Here is a 20,622-nt window from a genome sequence, read left to right as displayed (position 1 = left end):
ACTACAATTTTAAATTTAACCATAAAGATGGCATCTCCTGTTCTGGCACCACACTGTAGATCCAATGTTAATTCAAAGGTGGTGTCCCAAGCAGGAAAAAAAATGAATTTATGTTCAGCCATTTAAAAAGCAGGCTAAGATCTTAAACTGAACAGTGAATATTTTTTTAGAATTGTATACAATCCAGTTTATTCCCAAATTTCTGAAATCCAGATGCAGATGCATGCTGATGCACTGCAATTAATTCTTGTATTTTTTCCCTGAAGGCATCAGCTAGTAATTTTGAACACTTTCACAAGCTGCCACAGATGCATCAGTTAAAGCCTTCTCTCTCAAAAGCTAGTCCATTTTAAAATATAAACTTGACCTGTACATAGAGTTTTAAAAACACAATAATGAGAACACCTTTTTAAAACACATTTTAATTCTGCTTGGACAGATCCCCATCGAGATGATTAATTTACATATGCAATTTTTTTCTGCTACTGCAATGAGACGAATCACAATTAGGCAGTGAAAGCAACAGATATAATGACAGAAGGATCACTGAAAAATTCAAGGGAACCAAGCCAAAGTATAAGGATATTAAAAAACAAAATATAATTGCCCCCAAAATTTAGATGTTCAAAATTCAGAGACAACAGAGTACAATACCTTGAATTTTACTAGAAGCACAATAAAAAATAATGCTTCTTTATTATGGGTTTTTAATGAATAAGCTGCTGTGGCAGTCTAAGATGCTATCCCCAGCTGCTTATTGCACCAATCTGCCAGAAGTTACTGCTCCTGTGGAAGGAAGGTGGACCTTAATGCCCCAGTGCAATCTGGAGTAGCAGCAGTGTGGAGTGAGTATTTTCTTCAACCATGCTACTAAAAGGGTAATAATACAATAATTACAGTAATTTGCAGTAAAAAGATGTACCAGAAGTAATAGTATCTAGAAGGTGGTAGTAACACCTTACTTCACTGTGAAGACATACGCCAAAACTCATCCATCAAAGCCCCAGAAGAGAGGCAAAGAGCTGAAGACAACACCCTGGCTTGGATGTTACCTAGCAGCCCTTACTTTTGCACATAGGTTACTACAAGATTTATAGATAAAACTCTTGGTAAAACTGACAGTAAATATAACAAGTTAATACACAGAAGATAAGCCTAGGCATCAGGGAATCACACTGCATAGGCAAACAGATATTCCTGCAACAAAAAATCAACTACAGAATAAATGTCTGTGAGCATCAAAACACAACAGCAACAAAAAATTGGTTTTCTTAATCACCAATAACAAAAATTCCTGATGGTGGGCTGCCGAACTGGAGGTTTATGTAAACCTGATTCTGGACAAGGGAACTTGGAAGGTTCAAATGCAGCTTCCTGGGGCTGTTGCACAAACACTGCTGATATGAAAAAGATAGCATGCGCCAGGTGCTGGAATAAAATTCCTCAGTATCCAAACAAAGCACGATAAAAATCACAAGCGAAAGCTTTACAGTGCTTGGACTCAACCATTAAGCAGGGCTTAATGGACAGTGCAGAAATAAATATGTAGTAACATTAGCAAATGGCCTGATCGCAGACAGCTGGCTGATAAATAAAACATAAAAGGCTTTAATTTGAAGGTTTTAATTGAAGAAAAAGACTTTTTTTTTTCAGTCAGCATAGGCCAGAACTGAATAGTTCTTCAAATGAATGCTGAAGTTAAAGATGGGGAGAACTGCTGTTGAAAAATGTGTCTTTGGGGGCATTTTCTTCAATACCACAGCACATTTAAACAATACAAACCTCAGAAAATCAGCTTCTGTTTTGCTTTCATCAGTATACTTACACGTTACTGCAGGATATTATTGAGTAGTTGTGCAGGACTAATGATGTCAGTTCTCTTCTGTAACGTTATTTTATCTGTTTAGTAAGTTCTGTCAAATTCACAGAAAAATACAAAGCTTGAACTACACTTGCAGTAGATTAGAAATGTTTTATTAATCAATTAACTCACCTGGACATCCTGAACAATACCTAATTCCATTAAAGTCAACCAGATTTTTCATGTAACAAGGACAATTAAGCCTAAAAACCTAGCTGAAAGATACCAACAGAAATGAGGCAACACTGATAGAGAAAATATTTCCACAAAGTCATGGCACAATTTATAGCTCCTAAACAAAGTTTTAAGTACAAGGAATAGATCACTGACAGAAGGTTAAAAAAAAAAAAAGACAGCAACAGCTAGAGTAACATAGAACTGCCACAGATCCCTGTTTCCAACAGAATAAATAACTGGGTTTCGTCTCACCTTTATTATCTTATTGTCAGCCCCACAGTTAACACATCTGATTCTAGAAGGAGAGCATTTGTATGAAGACTGGCATCAACACAGAGAAACAAATTCAAATGAATTTTCTTTACGTGCAAGTCAGACCAGACTGGCATAAACAACATAAACAACTTCACAGGAAACTAAGAGATCCATGGGGAAAAAAGAATATGTACAGAAATTCAGATATATAGGACAATCCATACAGAATAAACAAATTCACCATATAGTCAAACCCTTCTGACACTGCAAGAATGCTTCATGGAATTAATTTCTAGCATTTTGTTTAATCTAGTTTTACATGTCTCGTTACCTTAATTAATTTTTCTGGTAATCCAGATCATGTCTTCTTTGAATTTTATCTGAATATCCCTGTTAATATATGTGTCATATCCACATATATTGCTCAGTGATACTTCTTCCATGATGTCTGCACCCTTAAAAATCCTTCTGGCAGTTGCTGATGTTTTTTACTTAACAGTTTAACCAGTTTTAACAAATCCCAATACCTCAGGTGCTTATTGGTAAGTGGGAAAAGGGTTTCTAAATAACAGAAAAGTCTGCCAGTGTAGACGCAAAAAGGCCTAACCACTGAGAGATGGAACCCCTCAAGTCAATAAACGTAACTGCCTGCAACAAGGAGCTGAAACAAGATCTAGGAGTCCATTCCAGCCCTAAACATTTATATAAATTATGGAACAAAAGGCCAATGAGATACTGTCGTCTTTAAATCTATTAGAAATAAATGTATGGCTAGAAAGTATTGCTCCTTCTGAATGACCAGCAATATCCTGAAAAGAAATCTAGACGAAGCCTAAAACTAGTAAAGTGTTCAGTAAGAATCACACAAAAAACTCAATGCTCTTTAAGAGACCTTTCGCTCAATAAATGAACATGGCTACAGTGATACGTCTTTAACTCTTGAGTACTACAGCTGGTCCAGTGTTGTGTAAAACATCAACGTTAAAAAAATTCATGCAGGCGAAAGGAATGGGAACAGGAGGGCAAGAAGATGCCAAGGTAATGTCTCTTCACAGAATCAGCTTTCACTTAGAAATCAAAATCTCCGCTGTCATTGTGAAAAAAATCTTTGTAATGTTTGGCAAAAGACAAGAATACACAGCTTGTGTTTCAATCTGCACAGATTTCAGTACCTATGTTCATTTTAAGGGATGCAGAAGCATGAGAGCCAAAAAATGCTTAAAATAAATAGGTCGGACTTTTCCTGCAGGTGATAAGGGTTTGAATGACTTCAGTTTTTCTCAAAGGGAAGTTCAACTTTTGAAAATTTTTGAAATCATATTCTGAGAGTTAAAAAGATGCACAATCCAGGAGAACACAGAAAATAACTGTACTATCACATAAATGTACAGTTTTTGCTGTAATCACTACTCACTGTACAGCTACTTCATTCTTAGAGCCTCTGGCTTTCAGAAAGACTGCAGCAGAACATTTTACAGAACTCCCGTTATACTTAAAACTTAGTTTAAAACTCTTGAAAGAACCACCAGCACTTCTCTGTCTTATAAACCACTATAGCTCTTTCAGTGCTGTCTCTGATGTGTACCTCATTGTAATCCATCTTTGTGCTTTATGTACAGGACAGGAATATTCTTCATTTTGGGGGTTCTGTTTGCCCCAGCACCTCCTGCAGTGCAGCTGCAAATCCAGCTCAGCCTTCTCACAATCCAAGGACTACGTTGCTGATGGCTCAGAAAGCATGGAGGCAAGCCATGGTGTGGAATGCACAATTACCACATTGCAGAGAACCTGATTAGTTTTAATTCAGTAAAAATAATCATTCTTTCTCCCTGGAATGCATAGCATCACGGATCCCACTCTTCATGTCTAGCAAACAGAATCTTCTATTGACTAGGGGTGAGAACATTATCAATTGCAATGGCATTAAAAATGGAGTGTATCAAGACGAGCTACAAAACAACCCCTTTGGGAACTGCATAGTCCTGTTCTTAATACAGTCTTTCCTCTTGTCCTCCCCTATAAAAGGTGAAAACAGGCTTTAGTAGAGACTGAGTATCCCATAGACTTTGGCTTACATAAAAACAGTTAGTAGCAAATTACGTTGGTCCACAACTATCAGCTGGGACCATTCTCCCCTTTATGTGCTTGTAGGGAAGAAGTACTAGAATATTTAGTAACGTGAGTAGCCTTTACCACATGCTACTGGGTGAATGAGAGGGAACATGCACATGATGAGTAAGTAACAATTAAGAAGGCATTAAATTTCTATTTGAGAAGCCTTTCACTAAAGTGTTACACAAAAACTCCTCCAATAACCACAGGTGTGTTCCATACAATTCTCTTGGTAAAGAAAATGCATTTCTCTGAACAAGAAATCTTCACGTTTAAAGAGGCTAAGTATTGCAAGGTCAGACATTGCCTGCTTTGTATTTACTATTCTACTCCTATGGCTTTTTTGAATTCAGAATTTTGTGGCTCTAAAATGTCATAATAAACCCTACTTTTATCAAAGTTTTCTCGGATGTAAAGCAAATCTTCTACAGAATACACATCTTCCTTTCCGGTCCAAACAGTGAGGCTGTATCTATATCAAAAAAAAGAAAGAAAAAAAAAAGAGAAAAAAGAATACGTTATTATCTTACAATGAAGTATGGAAGACACAAAGACATCGCACTAATAAGCTCCTAAAAATATTCAGGACTACGGTATCTCAATTTTAGGAATGTAATTAAATACCAAAAACTTATTCTTCTTTAGATTTCAAAGTTAAACAACCACAATTTGTGAACTATCAGAATTAACAGTTTTATATGTCCCTGCCCTCCTCACCCCTCTACATCCAGGCAAGTCATCACCCTCTACCCTGCATTCGTGCTAGAACTGAGAGCACTGACAGTCTCTCCAATCTTCTTGTTACCACAGTGACTTCCAAGTTACTGGGAAAAGCAATTGCTGGATCAAAACAGTACCCCAGAAACAGGCATGCTCAAACACATCCTAGTTTGCACACAGGGCGCACAGAATGCTTAGTACACAGTCTAGCTGAAGAATACGACTGATAGTCTTTAAATAAACCTCTGTTTGACACGTGCAAACTAAAATTTGTAGAGGTCTATTCCTTTGCCACATTTTTTTTTTTATTACGGAGGTAAGTCACACAATTTGGCTCCAGTCAAACTTCAAGTTCTTGCTCCTAAAGCTAAATTTGCTACAACTTCCCAAGGGGGACTGCAAAAGTTTTAAGATGCACAATCCTACACTAGCCAGAAGAATTCATCTGTAGCCTGGTCCTTGTGTGAACTGTCCTGCCAAACCTAGCAAGGAGTAAAATAAAAAATCACAGGCAAATATCCAGCAAAGAAACTTACTAGACTGAGCAAAAACATGAGGCAATCTCAGTCGTAGGTGATTTTCATACTCTACGTTTTGTCACCTAAGTGATGTGCAGTGATGCCATCTGATTAACTGAATATATCCGCTGGACTGTATCACATACATTTTTCTCATTAATTGCACAGACTGTATTATAACTTTTCACAAAAAATGAGAAACTTCAAAGTATCATTTCAAGTTAAAAGCATTAGCCTTGACAATCTCCACATGACAAATACTTAATTTTTCCCTTTGTTTATTAAAACTGTATTCATCTAAAATACAGGTAAATCAGAATTTAGTTGTACGTCAGCAAAACTGGCTCAGGTATTTCAGTCTTCTAATCATGCCACTAAAATAATCAGGATTTTTATGCTGAGGTAAAAGAGAAAATCATATTTCAGTGGGAATAACGCTTGTATCCAATGAGGATATATTTGAGAATGGCACAATTCACAAGACATAGTCTTAACATAACAATATTTTGAAATTAATTTCCCAGTTTAAAATGTTTAATTCTAATTTCTCTCTCGATTCTCCACTGTAAATGAGAGTAACAGCACTTTATTTGTCCATCCTGTTGTTTCTAATTACTTAGAAATTTTCCAGACAAGTGACTGTCTTAAATTTTCTGTCTTGGGCTTGGTTGGTGCTTAAGGAACAACTTTATTAAAGTGTAGGTAGGCAGAGCAGGTGAAAAAGATGAGACAATGACAATGACAATATGTATGAAGCAGGTTTTATTCTCATTCTATTACATGTAAATAATTTTTTAAATGAAATTGTTATAGGTTTGTAACAACAATTGAAAATGTAAGTCAGTTATAGGTTTGTAACAACAACTGGAAATGTAACTCAGTGTTTGGAACCACTGAATGTATTTCCAAGTACCTAAGCAACATTAATTAGCTTCGTAGCAAACTCACTGACTTCCAATCTAAAAATCACCTTTATGTTTTTAAGTGACATTACTACAGAATACATAAATACTGAATCCAATAAAAAGTACATATAAAATGTAGTATTTAAATTGAATTAATTCCAAATTGCAACATCAAACTATTTAGTCAATTTAACTATATTAGTCTTATGAAAGGTTTACAGTGGAACTAGATCACAAACTACACAAGATTTAAAATTACTTATTATAGGTAATGAAAGAGGCTTTTGGAATTTTATGATTTTAAAGAAATGAATAGTGACCACTTCTGTATGTCAAAACAATTTAAGAACTGAAGGAATTAAATAACTGAAGGGATAAACTAAATGAAACAATATTTTCAATGTAATTGGGATAAGTATGTACACATAAATGTGCCATATTTAATATAAACAAATATGTGCCTTTATAATAAAGATAGCTAAAAGTAAAGGCCCTCAAACTTACCTATCCGACTGTTGGATTAACCAACACAGCTCAGATATTGACTGTCGTACTAATGCTGCTCTTACAGGAAAAGTTACAGGCTGGGAAAGTGTATTGCATATCTGAGCCATTTCTTTCACCATCATCCAATCGTAGCCTACAGTAAAGACCATTTGATTAAACATAATTATTCACAAATACAATCTCTATCAAAATAAAGACACAATGATTTGTAGAATGGTTAGGCTGTAAGACAAAGCAAGAGCAAATACGGTTTTTGTGAAAACCACATAATTCTAAAATGAAATCGCCAAGTGATTATAAATAAAAAATGTCATTGTCCCAGAGGAGAAAAGCAATACTAACGTGGAAAAATAAACTTATTTTGGAAATCTTTATTTCCAGTAACTGCAGTGTTATTTTACATATAGCTATAGAATGTGACATTTTTTAATGTCCAGGAAATTGTATCTTTGCCCTTTCTCTAAAAAACATTGCTGCCACTGACTTCAATACAGACTAGTTTTAACTTGACAGTGACCCTTTAAAAACAAAAACATTATGAAAAATTTAGAAAAAAAATTGAATTAATCCAGTAGAATTGGAGTTATACACAAGCGAAGCATGTAAAACATTCTGTGCTTAAAAAATGCTAAAATCAAGCAATCTAAAACCCTTGAAGTTCCTGCTGTTGAGATTTTTACAAGCATTGGAGCTCTCTAAAATGGTATTTAACTGTTCTTTTATTTCTACAGGCTATGAAAATCTTAACTTCAATAACAACAGTGAATTTTTTCTCAATTACTCATATGCAATGTAGTGACTGGAAAGACTAAAAAAGCACCAAAACTTAAAAAAAAGGGTTGTGCGCAGAACAGCAACTTTTAGTTGAAAACAGTCAATTAAGCTGTTTTTCTCATGTCTTACAGTACACCCTTAATTAGCACCACCATAAACTGAATTTTAGAATGGCGATAAAGTTACATCTTTTAAAAAGATTACTCAGTACAGTATTTCCAATACATATTTCCAGCAACTTTTTACTGCACTGAAAATACTTTGGAGAAAGTACTATACAGTTTAATAAAATTACTGTATAACATACAACAAAATCCTCATAACACAATACTAACTCTTGCTAATGAATGATTAGCAATTGGAACAGTGTATAATTTTGCTGTTGTGGTCACAGACGTATCGGTGGGGACTATGCTACTGCACACAAATGCATGTGCACTGGAGTAAACCACCCTAACAAAGCAGCTATGAGAATTACAAGATGAAGCCTGTGAAAAGGACCCTCAAATAATGGCTAATTGGAAAATTTATTGCAAAAATTCAATTATGCAACAGAAACGAAATGTTAAAAACAATGCTGACCTACAATTTGATTTCAGTTATCTACTCCAAAAGTACACTGATAGGGTTTTAAATTTCCAGCTAATCTATTTTTCTTCAGGAAATGTGCCAGAATTCCACTTACCAAGCCAATCCTCCTAGGATTCAGGGAGCAGACTACCTGAAGGAGGGCTTAAGGAATTTGTCCCCCAAAATTCCTCAGTGTGTGAGAATGAGTTGAAGAACAAACCAGTTTATTTTAACAGCAAAAATATCAGATTTTTATACAGTTCTGTTGCAACTCAAACACTGAACTAATTGCTATATAACACACTATCAATCATACATCAATAAAGAAAATAATTCTTCTTACATTCACTATTATTTTCAAACTGCGAAGATGGCATATAGCTCATTTTGAATCAATTACTAAATGAATTTGAAGAAAATAGACTATGCAGTGTAAGCATTAAATTTTCTATCTTTACCTTTATTGTGTTTGTCAGGGTGCCAGCCAGTTGTCCATCCCAGTGATAAGGTTACATTTGGGAAAAATGAAGTGACGGTGTTGAGGAACCCTTTTGCATCCACTACAGCATTATTTCCGTTAGGTCCTGGTAGGATGTCTGCATTGATCCAAACGGGTCGCCTCAAATGCTGCTTCACATGTTCAAGAAGCTCCAAGGAAGGCCGTACAGCTTCTAGACTGTACCAAGAACATACGGGTGAGACAAGACACTTCAGTCTGACTGAAGATGGGAAATGTACAGTACATACATAGATGATTTCGTTAATGAAACTCTTCCCGTAAGCCAGAGAGGAAATGCTGAGGACCCTTTCTACCATAAGGTGACTATTACTGCTGGTGTGAAGTAGTGTAAGCCTCTTGTATCCCTGCTGCCCAGTATGAACTGCTTCATGGCCCTTACCTCATAACTCCTGACCTGTTAAGACCTGGATGTCACTGAACTCTTAGGAAGGATTTTAGTTAAGGAAGCCACTGAAGGCTCTAACGCTTTTGTGGTGGTTGTTCCCACAGCTCAAAAGAGTGGCAAAGTAGTGGCAGCATGAAGAAGTTTGCCCATCAGATGTTCATCCTACAGCTGCTTACTAAGTATGAGATGTAGTCACTTGAGCAACCAATGTAGCACCACTTGTAAACATTTAACAAAATATCTTTAGTCACATATTCTCACTGTTCTCTGAAATCAAAAGACAAAGCATAACTAGAAGGCAAACCATAACCTTTCTCTATCCTACCAAAACTTTTGAAACAGTGGTATTGTGGAAGGAAAGGAAATGTGGAATAATGGGGAAACTGAATGAATGCCAAGAAAATACGTATTTTTTCTCTCACAGCAAATTAATTAACGTTCCATATAACATTCAGAAATTTAAAATCGTTATGGTCAGAGTCTTGATTTCCTTACTAATTGCAAGGACCTGTGTTTTCTCCTGCAAAGTCGTGAAAAGCTCTCAATAAGCCATCTTCTGGCTTTTCCTCCAAATCTTGCAGTGACCTGATACAGAGCTGACCCAACGGAAAATTCTTCATGTTGTTCTGCAGGGTTAGTTTCCCTGTTCAACATCCTAAACTGGTCCCTCTGGGTGTCACAGGAGCACCAGGAAAAGCAAGGGGAAGAGAAGGCACTGTGAAGAGCAAGGAGAGGATCACAACTGCTCCAGCTTACACAAACATCAACCACAGGCTACATGCCCCACAGGTGTCTGTTTGAACAACACAGATAGATGATGGTTACCTGCTACCATGTCTCCCCAGTTCTCAATTCCAAGGCCACTGTATCTCCAGCCTCTTACACCAGTGCTGATGCTTGCCTTAGCAGCAGCATGTGAGTTCAGGGACACAAAGTGGTAAACAACTGTTCTCATTGCTTTGTAGGGATGGTTCTGTAACAAGTTATTCCCTAACCTGGCTCATTATGAGGTCAGATGAATCATGCCAGGATTTGCACCCGAAAATGGGAATGGCAGCCAGCTGTTACATTAGGTTATCTCTAAAGGCAAAAATTGTCCCCTGAGCTGCCTGTCTTGTTCCCTGTAAGAAGTAATTTTGTACATTTCAACTTTTGTGTTATTGAGAAAGCTGCATAGTGGAGGGAATTCCACTCAGCACTTTTGGTTAGTAAGTATTAGCTCAAGTCTTAGAGAAAAGCTTGTGATGTCCTGAGTTAACATTATTGGTGTAAGTATTTCTCACGTTGTCTGAGGCCAGAACAGTTCACATTTTCCCATATACAAGTGATTGTCAAAGCCAGTGGAATGCCTTCCTTTTTACCACAAAGTACAAGATAATGTAAAGAGAAAAAAGCCCAAAGCAGCATCTCTTGAAACAAACAAAAAAAACTCCATACAGGGGTTTGGTGTTGCACAGCATGTGGAAAATTCAAACATATTGCTGAGTCCATATTGAATGATTCTGGCAGTTTTGAAGTGGAGCTCTGGAGTCCTTTTGCAGAATACATTCATTCCTGTAGATCAAGCCAGCAGGAAATGTGATTATGTGGTCAGTGAAACTGACAGAGTAGAAATATACAAAATATTTCTTTTTAAGCACTGTTGAAATAATCTTCAAAACTTCAGCAATGGTATCGAAAGAAATATTATTCAAAAGAACATCACAATCTGTATCACTCATTTGACTGAACCTGCACTTTGTGCTTGTACTTTTTAAGTGCTTTTATACAATCAGACTTTTATTATGCAACATAATTTTAAAAGCTTTTTTAAATCACTGCACTTGGCTGGAAATTCCTTGTGGAAAAATAAGAGCTAGATGTTTTAAAATTAATTTAAATAATAATTAAAATGGAAAAAAAAAGCCCCAAACCCAACAACAAACCAACCCAAGCAAATGTCTACTTCTCTTGTCGTTTCCCTTCTCTGTCGAAGCAGACATTTACAGATTCTGTTAAAAATAAAAGGATTTAGCCTGCCCACATTTTTTGTATTTTCATGAACTTTCACATAAAAACTGTGACTGCATTACACAGAACAACAGGTACAAATCACATTTTAGAATCATCTAGCATTTTTTTTGCATTTCTGTAGCATCCTTAGGCATTGATGACGCTCTTTTTAATGTGGAGGTGAATTCTCCATCTGCTGCAAAAATAGACATTGTACATGCAAATTCAGACCAAGCTAGAGTTAGGAGTTGCAGAGGTGTATATCTGAAAATCACAGCTCACTTTGAATACCATTTCAAACTTTTCAAGGTGATCTCATGGGGTTTTCCGGTGTATTTTCCATTAAAGACAATGAAACAACTAATGCTTAAAATTCTAAATGAACCTCTGAAAATTTAATTAAGAAGTCAGGCCAAAGAAACTGAATTTACTTCAATATACACACACTTTACCACACAAAAAGCTACACAGCTTTTTGTATTACAAACCATGCTGATGAAATCTACCACCACATCATATGGGGTATGAGATCAGATATTCAAAGGAGTACACCTAATTCATGAACTGAGACATCCCCAACAGATTGTTAGTATTGGAGCTGATCAGGAAACAGAATTCCTCTCCTTGCGGAGGGGAAGCTCTGGGAAAATAAAGATATTCATGCTGGTATAAGATGACATTTCTAAATTATTATGAACTTCAGAAGACCTGGAACAGAAGTTGGCTTTTCAGCAAGCTTTTCAGAAGCTCATTGAAAAACCTTGACACTTTAATTCCCCTTTCACGGTAGAGAATGACATCAAGAAAGCTGGATGGCAGCAGGAGAGACCTTTGTGCTACCAGGCAGAGAGACCCCGTGTGCTCAGCCCCATTTGCAGCCTGGGAGACCCTGTCTGACTTTCCAGTCGGAAGGCTGTCTTTCCCAATTTCTTTGTACGAGCAGAAAACTCATAGGAGCTTCTCAGATAGGCACAATCATTTCGGTTTTCCTGACAGAAAAATTTTGCTCAATAGCAACTCAGTAACAAATTCATTGAACATGAAATCATTATTTATAGTTCAAAACACTTTCAAAACTTTTATTCTTGCAATGCATTTAATAATACTGATTGTGTTTCACTGCATTTCCTGTTTAGGAAGGAATGCATTACACTAAATGACACAGTAAGAAAAAGTTTAGTCTACCATTGCCAAAAGATAGTTAGCACTACCTGTAAAATTGTTAATTGGTCAGAACGCAGAGAATATACAAATATTTTTGTCTTGAGATACCTCTTAAAATCCAGCTTGATGCCTTTATTTGTGTTGACAATCTCTTTTAGCCATTCCTGCAATGTGTTGTCACTGTCTGTTTCAGGTGGATGAGCCATGATAGGGTCTCCATTTCCTCCCTTGCCACCGCGAAGAAGAACATCTGCTTCTATCATGTGAACATCACCTGTTGATTTAAAAAATGAATGCTCTAACAGGAGCAAATCCAATAGTTCCAGTGTCTGCTTCAGAGTAACAACTACAGGGCAAATCTTTCTACACTGGACTCTGCACACTTTCTCCACAAAGATCACCCAGTATGAGTTGCTGCCTGTGAAGCAATAGAGATGCATTTCTTTGGGTACTTTAGTCACTAAACTCTTTAGAAATCTACAAGCACGTGAAAATTGGTTTTTGTAGATACATTTGGCCAAGTAATCATGTTTTTTTCTAAGGAATGCAAAATGAGTATCCAAAATGTGAATCCACTCTTGCTAAATTTCAAGTCTTTTCCTCTTACAACAGGATTCCAGACAGAGCCTTTTAGAGAAAAGATAACCAGAAGATTTTAACACCAGACTGAGTACTCCCCTTGCCTCATTCTCAAAACTGACCAACCCACCTCAGCCAAAACTTTTAAAAAAAGTCAGCCAGCCAGCCAGAAACATCTGCCAGGAAAATAGTAGCTGAAACACACAACAAATGAGGGGAAATCTGAGGAATGCTGTAAGCTCTTGAAAACAGCTTTCTATAACGAGAAGCATCCGAGAGTCTGGGCAGTACTACCAGCTTTTCAGAGAATTCAATATATAGTTACTTAGACTGAAATAATAATTAAAAAGATAACAATTATACAGTCAATAGAAAGCAAATTACATATAAAATTACATAAATAATGTTATTTCCCTAATATTGACATAAATTAAATTAAAATTTACTGAAATAAACTGCTCACAAATAACCTGAAATACTTCAATCATCTTGCACAAAGTAGGGGGAAAAACCTGTCCTGTAGAATCCAAGAAACATCACTCAGTGTGTTACATTACACCATTTCAAACCGCCCTAAAAAGACCTAGAAGATCCATCCATATAGGGTCAAAACTACCTGGGAATCCTTAAACGTTTCAGGAAGATGGGACAAGTTTTGCAGCATAGTCCTGCCAAAGCTGTCACAAGCACCTATCCTCACCGCTCAAGGGGCAGGCACCTGGGGCAAAGCCAGCTTGAGAGTTATGGTAGTTTCCCACAAGGTTTTGCTCCACTGCCTGCTGCCCTTTTAACAGAACTGATACCGAACCTCACTGCATGGAGGGATGGACAGACGGACTTCTAATCAGGTAATTTCCATTTTCTGTTTTCCAGAACAGATCCACAAACAGAAGTGTCAGCACAATGGAAAGGGTGACCTACCACGAGATCAAACAAGGGACAACTTGGCCACTGCTGCCCAGGAGCTGAGGTCTAACCTTAGCACGACCACATCAGAGAAACCAGCTTTACCTGCAGCAGCTTTTGCGTTCCACTGCACGAACATATAAACTGAACAACACTCCAGACAAGCTTAGCTTGAGTGCATGAAACCAGAAGAGTCCTTAACCATGGCTCTGGTCTGCTGGTAAGTGATGAAGGGCTTTGTTAATCTGAAGGTCTGACCCGACAGAGGGCCTGCACGTCTGGAAGCTGTTGCCTTTTTGCAATTAAATGAGCCTGTCTAATAAAAAGGTACCATCACCTCCAAAACTTGTCCTGCCGGCATTCGCGATGCCGGGACGGCGGTTCGCAGGGGCAGACGGCCACCCTGGGACGGGCCTCGCCTACACCACCACCCGGGAGCGCCTCACGGCACGGCCAGGCCGCCTTTCTCCCTCCACCTTAACGCCGAGGCGGCCGCCGGCGCCGCACCAGAACGGGAGACCGGCGGCAGGGCAGGCCGGCGGCGGCTCACACTTACTTCTCGCGGCCTCCCCGGCTCGGGTCTTGCTGTTCGCGGCGTGGAACCACCTGATGGCCGCCCCGTCTCTCGCTCTGATGCGCTGCGACCTCAGAAAGTGATCCACCACCTCCTCGCTCCAGGCGCCTGCGGCGGTGTGAAGGGGGACCTCTCCTCAGCACCGCCGCTCGACGGGACCGGCCCCAGGGCCCCCCACCGCGGGACCGGCGGGAGAGGCGGCGGCGGCGAGGGGGGAAGCCCAGTCCCCGCCGCGCAGCTCTTACCCTGCTGCTCGTCCGCCATCGCCTCGCCGGGGCCCGCCCCGCCGCTCCCCGCGCCTGCTGAGGCGGGGGGAGCGGCGCCAGCTGCCGGGCTGGGCCTCGCCAGGCTTCCGGCGCTCTCCGGGCCGGGGAAGGGCAGCGAGGGCTCTGTCTCCCGGCCGCTGACAGGGAGGGTCGTGGGGAATGTTTCCGCAGGGAGCGGAACCGGCGGCCTGACGGAGCACGGCCAGGGCAGCACCCCCACGGGCCGCCCCCGCCCCGGGCTGCGGCGGGAAAAGGCCTGCAAAGAGAATCCCCAACAAGCTGCAAAGACAAGACACATCCACCGAAAAGTTGTCTTTTTTAAAAAAAATAACAGAGATAAGGCATCAAGGATTTTAGTTAACTGTCTTTATTGATCAATACTTAAAATGAGTTAGTACAGGGTGAGTGGCAAGAGTCAGCCGTTCCTTTGGTTACCCCTACAGACATGGGCAAAGCTGGTTCACCCACACAGTACGGGGGGGGGGGGGGGCGGCAACGGCCACCTCCATCACAGTCACAGTCTCAAGCTCAACTTAACTCAAGCTCAAGCTTAACTACTGCTCAAGCCTTGTTGCTTCCTCAACTTCGGGTTGCAGCTTCTTTTCAAGCAAGAACACGTTCTGTTCATACTGCGCACGGTGTGGTCTTCAGCCCTTCTCCAGAACTGCAGTTTCTCTGAAGAAGTTACATTAATTAGCTTAAACGCAGCCTCGGTTTCCTCCAGGGTAAGACCTTGAAGCCTGAACCCTTCCAGAACCGGTATTTTGAAGCATAAGTAACAGCAGAGCAGATTAGGTTAAGTTACAAATTGTTTTTGATACAAAAACATAAAATATCCCCTATTAGCATCAAGAAGGCATCAAAGTTTTAATTGTCTCATTATAAAATTGTACCAGCATTTTTACTGAAAACAATAAAGATCTTATATATATTTAGTTTTGGTTCTGTTCTTGATAAACAGTTGTGTGACGGTTACCAAACCCCAATTATGGTTCGCTGAACCTCAGTACAAATCACATGCATCACAAATACATAAATAGATCTTAATGACCCAATATCAAAAATACATACTATACAAGAACCTCAGGTATACTAAAAATCAATCTGTTCATGAAAATTCACACTTAATACATCTATTCTCCCTGAAAGTAAAGGGGGCTACTAAGAGGTGGCAAAAGCAGTAGACAGGAGCAGAAAAGATATTGCAGAATTCTTGTCTTATTGCTACATGTAGATTACATCAAGGGTAATCTGTTTTTTTTTTTTTAATCCTTGAAAAGTCAAATTGTATCAGGACTTCTGAACACAGAGTAAAGAAAAAAATAGCAGTATTTATAAAAATAGCATCCATTTAAGTTAGATAAATCCTTAAAAATGCAAGAAAGAAATCAGTTATTCTATAAAAAAATTCAGAGCATATGTTCCTGAAGCACCAGCATAACATCCTAACGTTAAGGACTTCAACTGCAAAGTCTTCAAAAACATACCTGCGAAGTTCTTCCTCATGCTGACCATAAACAAGTGTCAGAAGGTGCACACTTGTATTTTGCACTGACAGACAAAGTTTGGAGTCAGCTACAGAAGATCTCGTATTTGAATCTCAAATGGCAAGAAAAGAGTTTTGTGCCTGCTTCTACTGCAGCGTCTAGCTCATTTGCACATGGAAAGCACATGCTTCAGACAGAGGTTAGATCTAACCACAGCAATTTCTAGTAACACATTTATCTGAGGTTAAGAGGCAAGATAGTATGGCTTGAAGTTACACTACATATAGTAAATGCTACAACTGTGTAAAGAGGTAACAAAACCTGCCCTCTTGTGCACCTGTATTAAGTGTAAACTTTCAGAACTTTAGGAAACTACAAGCTACAACTCTTTTGTGGTAAAGTAACCAGAGAGGATTTGAGGGTTTTAAAAAGCAGTCTGAAAATCTATTAAAACATAACAGGTTTAGAAACATTAACATTTTTAGTGTATATAGCATTACAACTTTGGTGTTCAGACCTAGCAAATCAGGATACTGATTATTGCCTGTAATCAGCCTCATCAAAAGATATGTTCTATAATGAAAAATACTAATTCCATTTTCAATGGTAGACTTGTAGGATCTGACATTCCACCATGAATCACAGGAATCAGAGCACTGTCCAATTCATTCAGATAGTTCTGTGGAAGAAGATGACCTCCAGATCCAGCTAAGTACTCAACCTAGAAGGAAAACATATTAATGTTAATATAAAAAGTGTTAATACCAACAAGACAATGCAGAAGTGTAGTATCTTGGTAAAAGCATATTTCAGCTAGCATGAAGTGACAACGTAACACGAAAACACTGGCAACTAGATGGGTTTTGAGGTCAATCATGAACAATGAGGCTTGCCACTGAGAAGCATGCAACATTCCCCCCGGGTTTACAGGGCCACATATCCTCTGCATCCCAGACTGCTTCAGTCTGATGTCCAAGAGTGATCTGATTATATCCTAGTATCACAGTTACTATTAGATTAATTTCAAAATACACTACTGAAAACTAGATTTTCAGGACTGTATTTCCAGCTTCTCTCAAAAAAGATAAGGAAGTGTAACACAGAACACCTTCAGAGGCAAGGAACTGAACTGTTCTACAGTTTTGTCACCTTTTGAGGGGCATCACATGCTGGATAACCTTGCCTTCCCTCTCTTCCATCCTCAGCTGGCCAGACCTATCCTTTTCTGCTGTACAGATTTTGGTGCAAATATCCCTTACTGAACTACGTTAGGGAGCAAACCAGCAGAAAACTACATCATTTGAGAAAAGCATCAGAAAATTAGCTCTGTGATTCTAAGTTGACTCACCTTGGAGGCAGATGAGTGCCAGAGAGAGTTAGAACTAGGGAAGGACTGATAGCTTACTGCAAGCAGCTATTAGGGAATTTGGGCAGAATAAGGAAACAGGACTATTCCTTTCAAGAAAAACTAGTCATTAAGACAGCTTCTTCATGAAACTTCATCCTCAGTCTGGATCTGGGGTAGGGCAAAAAACTAAAAACATTCAGAAAAAGATCCAAGGTCTTTACAAGAAAGATATTTCAGCTGAAATGGAATGCCTGCAATAAAAGTTGAAAGATTACCGTATCTGAGTCAATAGAAACTCTTAGGCCTATCTTACTCATCCCATTATTTTTCAAGGTTTTAAGGTGTGGGCAAAGAGCAGTACTGCAGGCAATAGCAATCTCTTTAGCAAACTGGTGAGGAACAGGACTGGATAGTTCATGGTCCTTTAGAAAATAGTATACCTGAAATGACAGAAAGGATAAGGACAGTCAGCAGCTTGGTTATATTACATAGTAAGGGAAAGAGTAATTCAGTATACATATAACGCAGAACAGAGCAAGCTATAATACTTGTTTGGTGGCAGAGTGTTCTAGTATTTCATCTATTCAATCAAAATACTTAAGTGACCACAGGAATATCTGGATTATATATTTACAGAGTTACCAATGCTAACAGAATTCTAGTCTTTTTCAGAAGAGAAAAGTGAAAAGTGTGTAAACTTACCAGAGCGCTACAGAGAACATTCTGCCTATTGGCATGGCTATACATCAAATAACTTAGTTTCTTTAGCAGTATCACTCAGTATGATCACTTTACCACTTAACTATTCTAAAAAGTAGCAAAAAGGCTCAAGAACAATGTAATTTACTAACTTCGGTACACTTCATAACTTTTCCTTCTCTTTCGAAGTCTCTGTCTTGTGGTACTTTTTCACTCTGAGTTCCTTCCATTGATTTTCTATCGACTGGGCTTAAAATTCTATGGAAGATAACAGCATGGTTAATAATTAAAACAACATTTTATGATTTAGATTGAATAACTTGTATGAAATAATGCTTAGCCATCCTTAAAGGCTATTTAAACAGCTTTACAACAAAATGTAATACAAGACTTCCATAACGAAAATACAGATGCCAGAAAAATAAATACACTAAATAGGGAATAAACAAGACTTAATAAAAACCTCATTTTACATGTTTAAGAAGCTATAAACCATCGTAGGTAAAGCCACTGTTTGTTCTAATTGGTCAGAGAAGCCACAGAAAAAGGCATACTAAGTCAAGCCCGTGGCGTGAGAAACAACTTCAGATGAGACAAGTTTTGAGTTAGTGATGTATGATTAAAGTTTGAAGATATATAAACAAGCATGCAAATCACATCCAGTAAAGATGTCTTATATTTCATTTTGATTTATTGAATGCTGGCATTCTAAGCGTGAATGGCCAAGGGCAGTACTGTGCACTTCCAAGCCCTCCCCAAACAAGGAAGCTCAAAGGGATTAACTGCACCCTCGCAAAAACTGATTACTGATTTGACAGAGGACTTTGAAAGGAAGCTGAGGGTTCACAGACTTTTCCTGAGAACTTCCTGAACAGAGAATATAGTATTAATTTTGGTGAACTACAAGCAAAATTGTTCTGTTAGTGACATCTAGAGGATTGCAGGTAGTTGACTGTTCTATCCCCTTTCAGGTTTTAGTATCAAGTACTTTCTTTCAACAAAAATACCATAGATTAATTTCAAGAAATTAAAGGTGGTTATTCGAAAACTGGGAACAAGAATTCTCTAAGATGTTTTGCTTTGGTAATACATTTACCCTTTGTTTGTTTTTTCTTCGTTTTCTACCCAGCAAATATCTACATATTCTTTTATGTCTCCTGTATCCGTTTTGCCACAAGTTATTTTAAAGTCCTTCTTGTCTCTTAATGCCTGACGTAGGCTTTCCATCGTTTCTGGCGTTATTTGTACCATTAGTCCATCTAGAAGAAAACCAGTTAAAATTCCAACTTATCTACAGAAAGAGTAGCACAGCTTTCTAGTAGAATCTTGGCTTAAATTCTAGTGGGACCAACCCTCTCCTACAGCTCATTAATAAATGCACATCAAATGGACTCCATCCCCCAACTATAGTATTAAATGTTAAAGTATTGAAAACTCATCAGACTCGTCAACAGAACTAAGACTAAAAGATCCATCTTAGACTAATCTTAGAAGTTTTTTTTCACTTGTGTCAATATATGTATTTCATCAATGCAGCAATGAAAATAGTTCCAGATATAGGCAGCCATAAAGGAAATACGTGCATTGACTAAAGCAGAGTTAAAACTCAGTATGTTTTAAAACAAGTAGGTGAACTAGCATGTATTTTTTTATGCAGCATTGGTTTGCAACAGGTTTTCTACAAAGTTAAAAATCCTGAAAAGAAAAAGTTTAGCTTACTGAGGAATAAAGATCTTGCACAAGACCACTGTGGTGTGGTGTTTTTTTTTTTTTTTTTTAAGTTCTCTTAAGAAGAAACCACATAGGACAAAATTCTTACCTTCAACTATACTGGATTTAGCTAAAAATCCTGAAGATGTTTTTAAGGCTCCATTAAACACCACAAAACTTGCACCTGTAACTACAAAAAGTAGGAATAAAGTGAGTACCATTTCATATCACTCAAGTTTGTCATTACTAACATTTAACTTGCATTCCTTTTTAAAAAGGCAGGCAAAAAAAGGTACTACTATACTGAAAGTGCTAATAGAAATCCCTTACTGATAGGATGATATGAAACATAACTCTCTTTAGAGAGAAGAATTTTTTCCAGTCTGACCTTGGCAAAAAAGACCAGCTTTGTTAACTTATTTTGTGAGTGTATACAGTATCTTTTTAAGATACTGGTGGCAAGCCAACACAGGCAAGCCAAAAAAGCTCCATATACGAAGAGGAGACATGGTTGAAGACACAGTGGTGTGGGGGTTTTTTTGGTTTTGGTTCTTTTGGTTTGGTTTTTTTTGTTTTTCCCCCCTTTAAAACAG

At 38.3% G+C, this 20,622-nt stretch overlaps 2 protein-coding genes across 5 annotated transcripts in view; both read right to left on the bottom strand.

Moving 5' to 3' along the window:
- Nucleotides 1-383: 383 nt before the first annotated feature.
- On the bottom strand, nucleotides 384-14,946 carry FAM151B (family with sequence similarity 151 member B). Of its 2 annotated transcripts, XM_075527223.1 has the most exons (7): nucleotides 14,765-14,946; nucleotides 14,502-14,627; nucleotides 12,569-12,734; nucleotides 8,858-9,075; nucleotides 7,053-7,188; nucleotides 4,795-4,877; nucleotides 384-4,309 (listed from the first exon to the last, which is right to left on the bottom strand). In XM_075527223.1, exons 1-7 carry the CDS (start codon nucleotides 14,781-14,783, stop codon nucleotides 4,233-4,235), a joined length of 825 nt encoding a protein of 274 aa, XP_075383338.1. In that variant the 5' UTR covers nucleotides 14,784-14,946; the 3' UTR covers nucleotides 384-4,232. The 2 variants fall into 2 exon arrangements, with proteins under 2 accessions (XP_075383338.1, XP_075383339.1); XM_075527224.1 differs by having other exon boundaries at nucleotides 386-4,877; nucleotides 14,765-14,944.
- Nucleotides 14,947-15,366: 420 nt separating this feature from the next.
- Nucleotides 15,367-20,622, bottom strand: part of ZFYVE16 (zinc finger FYVE-type containing 16) — a 32,404-nt gene continuing 27,148 nt past the window's right edge. For 2 of the 3 annotated variants that reach the window (XM_075526498.1, XM_075526497.1), the window contains exons 14-18: nucleotides 20,139-20,219; nucleotides 19,416-19,578; nucleotides 18,472-18,577; nucleotides 17,896-18,060; nucleotides 15,367-16,993 (exon numbers count right to left, since the gene is read on the bottom strand). In XM_075526498.1, coding sequence (XP_075382613.1) covers nucleotides 16,832-16,993; nucleotides 17,896-18,060; nucleotides 18,472-18,577; nucleotides 19,416-19,578; nucleotides 20,139-20,219 — 677 coding nt within the window. In that variant the 3' untranslated portion in view covers nucleotides 15,367-16,831. Of the gene's footprint in view, nucleotides 16,994-17,895; nucleotides 18,061-18,471; nucleotides 18,578-19,415; nucleotides 19,579-20,138; nucleotides 20,220-20,622 lie in introns of those variants that run through there. The other variant, XM_075526499.1, reaches the window with a different exon arrangement.

Source organism: Mycteria americana, chromosome Z (genome assembly GCF_035582795.1).
Source record: "Mycteria americana isolate JAX WOST 10 ecotype Jacksonville Zoo and Gardens chromosome Z, USCA_MyAme_1.0, whole genome shotgun sequence".
Classification (NCBI taxonomy): Eukaryota; Metazoa; Chordata; class Aves; order Ciconiiformes; family Ciconiidae; genus Mycteria; species Mycteria americana.
This window is presented reverse-complemented; position numbering and strand designations above follow the sequence as displayed.